This window comes from Numida meleagris, chromosome 13, assembly GCF_002078875.1.
Source record: "Numida meleagris isolate 19003 breed g44 Domestic line chromosome 13, NumMel1.0, whole genome shotgun sequence".
Taxonomy (NCBI): domain Eukaryota; kingdom Metazoa; phylum Chordata; class Aves; order Galliformes; family Numididae; genus Numida; species Numida meleagris.
This window is the reverse complement of record NC_034421.1, coordinates 6,318,023-6,329,961: the sequence shown is the minus strand read 5'-3', so window position 1 is coordinate 6,329,961 and position 11,939 is coordinate 6,318,023. Positions and strand designations below refer to the sequence as shown.

At 38.0% G+C, this 11,939-nt stretch overlaps 1 protein-coding gene across 4 annotated transcripts in view; it reads left to right on the top strand.

Moving 5' to 3' along the window:
- MEIOB (meiosis specific with OB domains) overlaps positions 1-11,855 on the top strand; it is a 15,150-nt gene extending 3,295 nt beyond the window's left edge. For 2 of the 4 annotated variants that reach the window (XM_021411567.1, XM_021411566.1), the window contains exons 4-15: positions 2,447-2,504; positions 3,868-3,999; positions 4,784-4,856; positions 5,478-5,673; positions 6,167-6,267; positions 7,394-7,446; positions 7,543-7,638; positions 8,064-8,165; positions 8,633-8,786; positions 9,144-9,327; positions 9,720-9,806; positions 10,181-11,855. In XM_021411567.1, the coding sequence (XP_021267242.1) occupies positions 2,447-2,504; positions 3,868-3,999; positions 4,784-4,856; positions 5,478-5,673; positions 6,167-6,267; positions 7,394-7,446; positions 7,543-7,638; positions 8,064-8,165; positions 8,633-8,786; positions 9,144-9,327; positions 9,720-9,806; positions 10,181-10,303 (1,359 nt within the window). In that variant the 3' untranslated portion in view covers positions 10,304-11,855. The remainder of the gene's footprint in view (positions 1-2,446; positions 2,505-3,867; positions 4,000-4,783; positions 4,857-5,477; positions 5,674-6,166; positions 6,268-7,393; positions 7,447-7,542; positions 7,639-8,063; positions 8,166-8,632; positions 8,787-9,143; positions 9,328-9,719; positions 9,807-10,180) is intronic. The other 2 variants (XM_021411568.1, XM_021411569.1) reach the window with 2 other exon arrangements.

Sequence of the window (11,939 nt, the reverse complement as noted above, 5' to 3'; positions counted from 1 at the left end):
TTTAGCCCTTTGTTCTCATTTACTTTAAATAAGTGAAAGAGAAATCACAGAAGAGAGATGAACAAGGGAGGAGAGTTTCAGATGCTCTCACAGTGGCACTGTGTGCTCTTATCAACTTTTTAGAAACTCCTGGTCTCCAACAAAATTCATTTAATCTGTCACTCACTGGTACTCCCAAATACAGGGATTCACTGACTCAGTTAAAAGCTTTTATTTTTACAAATAAGAATAATACTGAGTGTTGCATTTAGCAAACATACAGGAAATAAAATATTTTTAGTAAGGTAGCTTACCAATATCTTAAGATAGACTGATCAGCATGCATTTAGGAAGTTAAAGCAGCTGAGCTCATGGCATTCCAAGTGTCTAAATCCCATAATTTTTTACTTTGCAGTTTATTTTTTAAAAGTAAAATAGATCGAGCTGTAAGAAACTTGCAGTGTTGTAATGCTGTAGTGTCATGATTTGGTTGAGTGACTGCTCAAGCACTGCTCTGCCAAAAAAGGCAGCATGGCCTACTCCTTAGTGCCAGGAGAGTTCCACTCCTCCTCTTTTGGCAAAAGCAATGCTTGTATTGTTGCACAATAAGTTGATAGAGGAAATGATCTCTGGAAGTTTTTATGCCCTCCTGCACCCTCCCTTCCCCCAGTAGTTTTCAGCCAGATCACTTTTTTTTTTGTCAGCTTGCTGTGCAGGCTTCGCACTAACATGAGAACGATGCATATATTTGCAGAAGGAATAGTGGAGACCTCTTTTGGAAACTGCAGATTTACACGAGCATAGTTCATGTGAAAAGTCATCCTAAATGTCAGTTCTTCAGACCAGCAGCATGATGGAGAGTGTACTGTAGTGAGATTTAACTGAAATGTATTTTTTTTTTTTCAGAAGCAAACCCAAAAATAAAATTCTAATCTAAATCACCACATGCTGCAGATAGATAGAAAATATTCTATTACAGAAAGACTGAAAGAACTACATTGTTACACAGTTAATGCCTATATCCTTCTGAGTTTGTCCATCAGTATGGGATAACACAGTGACCTTGCTCCATCTAGTGATTCAAAGTAAACTGGGATCATGAGACTAGATTTCTGAGCGCATAAAGGTATTGCATGTTTGTAGTCAGGTCAGTCAGATTGCAGTGCTTTGTGAATAGATGCAAAATTCAGTATGTGTTGCTTATTAAATTGCTGGACTGCCCCTTGCTAACTGACTGCTACAGTTCCCCTGCTGGGACAAGAAAGTTGTGGAGCGCAGCCGGTAAGCTCACATGTGTGTGATGTGGAAGAGACATGGGACACTTAATGGTTTCATTCCTTTCATTCCGTTCATCCCTTTCAGAATTTATGGCAATTAGGGTAATCTGCTGAGAAATACATGTGTAATGCTGGTTTATGAAAGTCAGAAGTGGAAGATACCTCCGTAGCCTCAGGGCCTTCTGTCTTTCCACCTCTCTCTATGCTGTATTATAATGACAGTCTCCCCTTCCAGTCTTTGTTACCGGCTTTCATAAATTCCCAGACTTGTACTTCTGTGCTCTTTTCTCACACTGAGACCTTTAAAAAAAACCCCACACAGATAATACATATTATTATATATTACTCTACATTATTCTACATCAGCGTTGTCTAAAATGTGATATTTCTGTAATCTTTAAAAAAAAAAAAAAAAAAAAAAAAAGGCTGAAACTACTGCTTGTCATGCTTTTCTGGCCCACTCGCTGTGTTTTTACCTGCCTTTTCAACACTGCAAGTTGTTCATGGCATAGGATATCTTTCTTGTTGTGTGAGTGTTCCTAGCAGTTTTGTTCTGCAGCTGAGACTGGGTTGCTTTTTCGTAATGAATAAAAGTTTAGCAAAGCAGAGCAAGATTAATTTTGTTTTCATCATCAAAAAGCTTATTGCCTAAGGCCCCATTGTGGTCATTTGACAGAGGCAAAGCACCTGCAGAAATTTCTGCTGTTAAGATGAAGATGCCATAAAGGGCCGTCCCTGTGGATGTACAAGTGTGCATCTCTGTGGTGACAGCAGGGAATACAGTGGATGCTTAACTGTAAAATAAATCCTATCCAGCCTTTTCATAGCAGATTTAAGATCTGAGGCCTGTGCACAAAGCGTGAAACAACAATATTACTGCCTACCTGAGGAGATGATACTGTGAACAGACAAAATTGTGAATGTTTTCGGGTGAACTTTTGTCCACTCGTTGCCTTTACAAACAGAAACAGATGTAGTTCTTTTAATATTTTTCATCACATTTTTTAAAGTAACATTGTATGTTTATGTTTTAATCCTTTGTTCATATGGTACTGTGGAATAAATAGATTAAAGCGATTACCAGTCAGAAATATGCTTATTATCATCAGTGGAGTACAAGTCCATGAAATCTAATTCATCATATACATCTGTGTTTAATACTCTTATTGTATAATCTTTTTATTTTCTAGAATGTAATCGGTGTGGTTATTGGAAAAACAGATGTCAGAGGCTTTCCAGACAGAAAAAGTAGAGTCTTTTAAAATCATTTTTACTTCATTTTGTTATGTGGTATACTTTGGCATGTTTGACTGAAATCGATATTTAAATGATAAACAGACCTCTTAGTCTGAAGTGTATAGAATAGAAATGGCCCCCCAAGATTGGGGGGGTGGGAAGCAAGAGGAAAGAGAGCGGTATTAGTTTGGCTAAACTTTAGCAATTAGAATTCATTTTGAAGAACTCCAGCATAGAAGTATTTTGGGGTCTGAAGAAGATGGTACCAGTCTGAACACACTATTACCACGAACACTGCTGGTGCTGATTATGGATTGTTCCTATTCATTCTCTCATATAGATGTTGAGGGGTGTTCGTAAGGAGTGAAACAAGTAATTTATGGTCTGAGCAATGCCAAATTAATATTATTGTATGTTCATAAAGAAAAAATGGGAATCACACATTGATAATACACTGTTAATTGGAAAATGAAACAATGTATCTACAGCTTTGGGACAGCACAGACTCTGCTAGGAAGCATCTGGCTGCAGCTATTCCAGCTCTGTGCCAAGTGCTCAGTTATTCTCTTGGTATTGCCACCGTGCTGAGCCAGCCTGCTCTGGCAGGGAAGTCATCCTCACCAGAAACAATTCCATGTAGTTGGAAACTGTGGTGGTTCATAGCCATGCCTCCACAAAACTACAGTCTGCAGATTGCTATACGGCCGGCACAGATGGTTTAAAAATGATATATTGCAGATGTGTATGATCTATGAAAAAATTTGTTAATTTGATGCGAGAGAAAACAGAGTGCGGTATTTCTGAGACTCACTGATGCCCTCTTGATGTTGAACTTTCCACAGAGCTGGAAACCCTTTCATTCATTCATTTAAACGCCCTAATAATCTCTGGGCTGTGATATTGCCTGTGATCTGCAGCCTTGTATGTCGTCAGGTTCTCACCCATGGGCACAGCTCTCTGAAGGCTGTCTACCCACTAGAATATTTTTGTTAGCGTTTACACTCACTCACAATCTTGCCTGGTAATATGTTTGTCAACACCTAGGATGGCTGCTTTGAATCTAGTATCCTACCGTTCTTTTATTTCTCTTGCATTAGATTGATAAGCTACTATAGCGCTATGAAGTGATAGCTGTACGTGGACAGTAAGGTAGAGGTACCACTGGAGGAACGGTAGCCGTCCCCATTCGGGATCACCAATGCGTTTACCGACAAGTCTGCTGACCTCTAGTGGTATTCTCCACTTTGCGGATAGTGGTTCTCTGTGATAGATCTAGCAAAACCCTGTAATAATAGCTTTTACACATATATTCTGGAATAGAGTCTAGAAGCTAAGGTGTGCTAGTGAAGTCTAACAGTAGCGTTTGTTTTTGCAGACATTGGGTCTGAAAGATACACATTCAGTTTCACTATTCGTGACTCACCAACTTATTTTATTAATGTAAATTCTTGGGGCAGAGAAGAATATATTAGATCCCTTTCAGAAAGCTTTAGAGTTGGTGACTGTGGTAAGTGGGAGTTTATTCTTAATATGTTTCTGTTTGAATGTGTTTGTGTTTTTGTTTTCTTTTTTTTTTTCCCCAGTAAATCAGTGTTATGTATTTGTGGTTTTACTGTGTTTTCCTCGGAGGACTTGGAAAACAGTCTAATTGGAAACAAATTGTTCAGTTACGTTAAGCATAAAGAGGAACGGAATAAGATCCCTACGTTTTAAATTGAAAACCAGTAAATATGTCAGCAAAGAGACCAGATACAAACCCACTGAATGCAGCCACCCACAACTCACCTGTAGTTAAATCGATCTAAATTCTTGCAATACATTAAATTCTTATAAATTATGAAAAATCAACTCTGCAAAGTAGTTCAGTCTTTTTCTTTGCCTTCGCTACTTATAGGTATTACTATGATTGTTCATAAAAAAAAATAACAACACACACACACAAGAAAAACCTTCTATTTATTTACAGTCTGTGCTTTGATATCATTAATAAAAAGCCTGCTGCCCATGATCCAGTGTTCGGATGAGCGCTGTGGCTTCAAGACTATGCACACAACAACTTTTAGTCATTTTGTTTCCATTAAATGTCTTGAGGACTCCTGTGGGACTCTGGCTGTAATGCGAGCTGTATGACCAGATAATGTTTTCAGAATGAAAGCATTTAACACAAGCTCTTGCACATGTATGTACTTTTCCATATCCTACCTGGGAAACAACTATATTTATAAAGCTACTTCTCTCTACATGCATCTGTATTCAGTGTTCTAACTTAACTCACTGCTGTTTTATCTTAGTTACAATTGAAAATCCTTTAGTCCAGTCAAAGGAAGGAGAAAAGGAAGAAAAATTCAACCCTGCGACTCCGAGGTAAAGGTGTAGTGTAGGCTGGTAGGTCTTTCCAGAAGGATCACTTTCTTTCATTGCCAGCCCATTCTAGCAGTGTGCTATCGGTAGAAGTAGTGGTCAGGTAATCTCAAAATAAAATATATTTTTCATTACATAGCCTCTTGAGTTTTGCCCTGAAATAACAAAAGTAATAAAGTTATTAAAATATTTTTGAATAATAAAAATATTACTAAAGTCATAGGACAATTTCGAAAACCTGCTACCAAATCCAGTCTGACTGCAGTAGTCTCACTATGTCACGATGCCAATTACCTGGATTACAGTCATTTCAGAACCTATTTTATTTTAGGGCTGAAAGACTTAAAAATACATATTCTACATTGCTATCTGGATTTCCAGTTCTGAACAAGTATTCAGAACACAATCATAAATCTTCTGCAGGAGGAAAGTTCTAAAATTATATTTAAACATTACTGAAAAGTTGAAATATGCATCCATCTATAAGGAAAATGAATCAACATTCTAGAGTGTTAGTGAATTGGTTAAATGAAATGTTAATTGATGCTTTTTTGTTGTTTTGTGTGTGTGTGTGTGTGTGTGTGTGTGTGTGTGTGTGTGTGTGTGTGTGTGCATCCTTTCTAGTTGCTACAAATTGCTGATCAGTGAAAGTCATTCAGTTGTCAAAACTTCTTCATGTTACGAAATGGACACCAAACTACTTTCTCTGGTGCATCTACCTGTCAAGGACCCTCAGGATTATTATTCATTGGGTGATATCACTGCAAATGGACAGAGCCTTGATGGAAGAATTCTTAATGTGCTTGCAGCTGTAATGTCAGTAAGTTAAGGTGCCATAAGAGACTGGTGTTTTTCTACTCAGCAGGGGTAACTTCATTGCCTTAAGCGTGAGTATTGATTTTTGGACTCAGTGAGTGGGAATCGCTGTTGTTTGTTTAGGTTGGCAGTGATTTCAACTGATTTGAAGTACGAGCTACTCGAAATTTTCATCTCCAACACAGGGGAGGAAACTAAGGGAATGGAAATGCTCTAAATAAGTTGTCTTTTTGAAATCACGCATGTGAAAGCAGTCGATAACTTGCAAATATGTAAACTGCTGATTCTTATAAAATAAAACGTGTCCCTTTATCTTGAAGTAAAATTAATGCTGTTAATTTTAGAGTGGTGTATAGGTTTTATTTAGTTGTGTATAGTTCCCCCCTCCCCCTGCTTTTAAAGTTGTCTGCTCTCTAAGTTATCACTCTTATGCTCCTAAACACTGAGAGTATTTGAGAGTATTACTTCTTACAGATTGCTCCTCTGTCTTTTTAAAGGTTGGTGAGCCAAAGTACTTCATAACTTCAGACAAAAGAAAAGGTCAGAGGTGTGAAGTAAAGCTCTACGATGAAACAGAGATGTCTTTCCCAATAATATGGTACAATATGTTTTAATTTACTGAAATACATTCATGCAAGAGTAGGTAAAGAATGTAATGCTTACTGCTTACAATACTGTCTTAAACGCATTGTTATTTGTGTGGTAACTGTGATGAGGCAGCAACAGACATTAAGCAGAGACTTTACAAAGACCCCACAGAGTAACCTTACACGTCTAGGTGTATGACTTACCGACAGACTGCTAGCTAACAGATGGCAAAATGAAGCTTAGTTCCAAACAGTTGTATTTTTTTATTGCGAATTTTGCGCTAATTCAGGACATGGCCTTTAAAAACATTTGCAAAGTTAGTTCATTTCTTCCACAAACTTGTGAGGGAAAAAAGAGGAATATGCTTCATTTCTAAAGCCAAACAGGATTAAGAAGTGGAGGGGAGATAGGTGTGGTTTTTAAGGAGATCCTTGTGCAATGAACAACGATAGTGAAGATATTTCAGAGGCCATTCACCGATGGAGCAATGCCGGGTGAAAAGTAAAGAGCAGAAATCTTTTTGTAGGGATTAATTAACAACAGATGAAAACTATGCTTTGGCAGTGTTCTTGCTATCCAAACTGAAGAGGAACTGTATGAGATTTTATCAAGGGACCTAACCATCAAATCATCACTGTTGAGGGCTACTACTGACCTCACTCTAGTCTTATTCACAGTTTACAAGGATTCCAGTGTTGGGAAGCTGGCTGAACATGTGGTCTAGTGATGTCAGCAAACAACTTGTTCCCAGAGAAAAGGCTTAGATGATAAGCAGCTACTTTCACTCTGGTTTCCTTTAGTTAGAAATTACTTGACGCACAGCTTTGAAATATATGCAGTATTTTTCCATATTTTGTGATATTTATTTTGAACAGTCTAATAGCCCTTTATTTTATCCTATTTGGCAAGGGATTAAATAGGGACTGTATTGGACCATACTTCAAGCATCCTAGCTGGCTGTGAACTAAATGCATGTGGATACACATAGTATTTCTTTTTGCTTGCATGTGCATGTAATGAAGGAATTGTTCCCTTTGACCGATTCTAGTTATAACTGTATAATTTAATAGATTTGTTCTTAAAAGTACTAGTGCCTTTTCAGAAATGTTCTGACACCTTAACTTCTTTTGGTTTAGTTGGGATAATGAATCTATCCAGCTTGCACAGAGTTGGATCCCACGAGAAACAGGTATAATTTTCTGGTTTTTTTTTTTTTTTTTTCTGTAGTTCTTAATGCAATCTGTATTCTAAAGTAACATTTTTTTCTTTTTTATTTTGTGCCCAGTAATATTTGCATCAGATGTGAGAGTAAATTTTGACAAATTCAGGAACTGTATGACTGCAACTGTGATATCAAAGACCATTATTACAACTAATCCAGGTAAGAGCTGTTGACATACCACTTTAGTATTAGTAATCACTACAGATTAGAAAGCATGAGTGAATTCGTTGGAGGTCTGACTTCTACCAGTTTGCCTCAGAAAGCTTCCTGCTTCTTGACTGTTATACAGTGACCAAGCTTTTGGCTTCCACAACACTATTATGTGTTTGTTTTTCTGTCTATCTATCTATCTATCTATCTATCTAATCTAAGCAGCCTCCATACATTCTACTGTATGAATGAAGCATACATTCTATGTATCACTAATGGTTAAACAAAAAAAAAGAGAAATGCATCTCTTGGCTAATTCCAAGAGACATGATGTTGGTTGTAGCTGAACTAAAAAAGTTATACAATACAATTTTTGATCTATTTGTATATTACATATATCCATTACTTAAAAATATCTGTTTTTTTTTTCCAAGAAACTGCTGAAGCAAATGTTCTCTTCAGCTTCATAAAAGAGAGTGCACAATCAGGAGCTCTGCATGATAAAATGGAGGAACAACTGAAAGAATCCATTAACTGTAAGCGTGGATCCAAACACTTTGATTTTATAGAACTAGATAGTGTAGTTTCGTGGTGCAGTTGAAATTTCAAGTTCATACTCTGTTTGTAGAACATAAACTAAAGCCTGGCTGCATACTTCAAGCCTGAACTGTTAACAGGCCTATTCCCTATGTTACCATTTATGTATCATAGCACTTGGTGACTAAGCAAGCGTGTGGCCTGACATGCTCTTTCTGGCTTAAGTAAGAAAAATTGCAAGTTTTTTTGTCAAAAACTCATTTGGGGAGATACAAATTTTAAGTATAAGATTTTCTTGATTTTATTCTTTTTTTTTTTCTCCATAATGATAAGCCTGCTCCAAAAGGAAGACGTGCACTGCTTTTCTGACGCTTCAGATTAAATAATCTCTTCTTACGGTCTTTTTTATGCTGCTGCTTTTCTGTGTGGTTTGTTTCTTAGACTCACATGTCTTTTAAATTTGTAGTGGAGACGATAGTTGATGTTTATACTGTGAAGCAGCTGAAGGAAAAAGCTCTACAGAGTGATGGAAAACCTGAACCAGTCTTAGGCATAATTTATGGCTACATTTCTATGCTGGACATTGATGATAACGTATCTAAAGTTATTCGCAACAGATGGTAAGCAACTATTTCTTCTAAATTTGTATTTTAAAAGTGTTTTCTTTCTTCTACCCTGACCCAAATTAGATAGAACAGTATTTAGTCTAGTTCTGGACAAGAAATAAAACTGCTCTGGCGGTTGGCATCTGAATTTCTGTTGTGTAGAATTTTCAGCATCAGCAAGGAAGAAGAGCTGCCTTTTGAAGGACTTTCTGGTCCTAGAGGAAGGAAGAAGAAAGAGGTCTTCTCACATGCGTTTGAAAGTGTAGATGATTTTTTTTTTTTTTAAGAGTCTCTTGGGAAATCTCAGCCTAAAGAACAGGCTCGGGCAAGAAGGAATTACATACATGCTCTAATTACCTTTCTGTGTTTCAGTTCAGTATGCCATTTTGTGGTGAATGAAACGTCAAACACATGCACCTTCTGTGGTGACATCTCTTCAGACTCAAAGCCAACTTTCGTGAGCTTTGACATCCTCGTTGATCTGACAGATCATACAGGCACCCTTTACTCTTGTTACCTATCTGACTGCATAGCTGAGGAAACCTTAGGCTGCACTGTAAGTAGAAATAAATGAGGTTGTTCTCATCATGCTTATAGCTCAAATAAAATGTAACTTACAAATACCTATAACTGTTCTTCATATGTATATATGTTCTTCATATACACGTCAGTAAAAACTTAGAAGTCATTGGCTGCTAATAAGAAGAAACATATGAAATGCAAGAGTGAATACCCTGTTCAGAATACCACTTTAATTAATTTACGCTTCTCAGAGAAGATGGTTGGAATCCCCTGCAGTTCATTGTCTGACTGTGTATGTATATCAAACACTGTGTTAAAACTGAAAAAGCACAGCTTAAAAATGTGTTAAATCTTTACATCATCATTTTATTGTGGAGATGTTATAGCTATGTGCTGAAGTGTTCAGTGATGTCATGTTATTAATAGGTCCATGAGTTCCTCACTCTAGCAGAAGACAAGAGGACTGCATTGAAATGGCAACTTCTTCTGGAACGGAGCAAGATTTATTTTAAAGTTGGTATCTAATGGAAAACAGCTATTGTTTTAAATTATTAGGTAGAATGTTTAATACTGACATATTCCATGTCAATTCTGCTAAATTTTTCAAAATAAGCATCAGTTTTTGTATGTATTCTGAATATTCCAATATGCTTTACACTATACTGGATTCCTTTTTTTCATTGAACTGCCTGTTTTAGGACAACCCTAAACTGACTCCCTGTTTTAAAACTTACCCATCTTAGCAAAACTGTTCTTGCTCTTCAATCTACTCCACCCTCTGCTTCCACTTTCAGGAAAGCATTTGACTTTGGTAGTAATAGGTACATAACATAAAATCTGTTCATTGATACAGCAGTGAAAACAAAGTCCTTTATTCATTTTTGCAGATTACCTTGTCACCCAGTTGGAGAACTGGTCTGAAAGTGAATATACTTTCATGCAAACCAGCAGACCCTATAGAGGCAAGTCAGAGCCTGCTGGGAAAGAAGCTGCACCATGTGGCTTGGTAACAGCTGGGAAAAGACCATTTCTTCACCAAGTTATTGGAGGTAGAAGGTTGTTGTCACTGTTATTTTGCCAAGGAATATGCATTACTAACTGTTGTAAGGGGGTTTCTGTGGTGATGTTTTTAAGGTGATTGTACTTTAAAAAGTGTAGCAGGTCCACAGCCTAAGAAAAGTTAGTTCTACTGAATTTAACCCTTTAGAAGGGAGGTGGAAGCCTTCTTCACTCAGTTTGGGAAATATGGGAAACTTCTGAAAAACCAGAAATAACAATTAGCACAGGACAGATCTCTTGACTTTTGTTTTTTAACTGCTATGCTACTGTTGTGCTACTTCTGTGTAACTTAAAAATAAATAAAGGCCCACTTTCAAATACTAATGCGTTTGTGGCATATGTTGGTGAGTCCAAACATAAAGCCTTTGGCAACTGCAGAGGCTTGGAATGGAAACAGCAAAGATTTTTGCAAGTTTTCTTTTCTCTAGGGCAGACTAAGTTTTCTTAGAACAGAGTAATCATTTAGCAGGGACCTCTGATGACCAAATAATCAGGCTAAGACTGTAGGTGGCAGACACGAAAGAACTCTTCCCCAGCACAGTTTTTCTTAGCTGAACATAATGAACCCAGGTATGTACATTTTGCCATTCTCCAGGGTTTTGTTTGTTTATCTATTTCTGTATTAGCATAGCCTGCAGTTGATTTCCAGCAGTCCTCATCTTCTAAGCATACCTGGGACACAAGGTACACTTTGACTTCTATAGGCCAGGGGCTTGTTCTGCTCAGATATAATGGCTAAATGTTGTGTTTCAGTTGGCCTCAGTTCCTTAGGCCATAGTATTTAGTAATTACAAGGCCTCATCAGACAAAGAGATTTTACATGTGCTTTTAAGCCACTGACTGAAGCTAAAATGCAGCAATCTGAAGTGCACACATGCTGGCAGGATTAGTGCCTGGTGGAGGTGGTGTTGCGGGGGCATGCACAACTGTTGTTCCTAAGGATATCTTCAAAAGAAGTGTGAAAAGCAGCTACATTTTCCTTTAAGCACAGTGCCTTGAAGCTCATACATTTGCAAAATATAATCCTAAATCTTGGAAATAAAACCACTGAAATGAGCCCCTCCCAGCATGCAAGTCTGTGCTTTGAGAATGCACACCTTTCAAAATGGTGGCCTACTGTAGAAATCACAGTTAAAAACATCTACAGTTTTAAAGATTATTTGCTGTAATGATAAAAACATACGTGGCACTTTGCAGACACCTTTCCCATAGGCTTCCCTGTGTTTCACTGCTGTTCTTTTCCACTGCAGCTCCCAGTGATGCCAGGGGGAGCCAGCGCTGGCCCCCGCAGCCTGGAGTGGAGCACCTCTGACTGCTGCTTGATCACCCATGGGACAGCCCCTGGAGCCCCTCAAGCTAAAAAGACCCCTCCTCGACAGCTTGCAGAGCACAGGGCTGCACACCCCGAGTGGATTCCAGTCCTCAGGTTCAACTTTTTATTTTTCCTTGAGTACATTCTTGCTACTTTACTGCGTCTGTGCAAGGAAGCCAAGCATGGGTGGAACACAGAAGCCTTCCTACTAATGAGCAGGTACCACGCAGACAGCTGCAGGCCTTACCAACACCCCAGAGCACTTTCTGTACAGC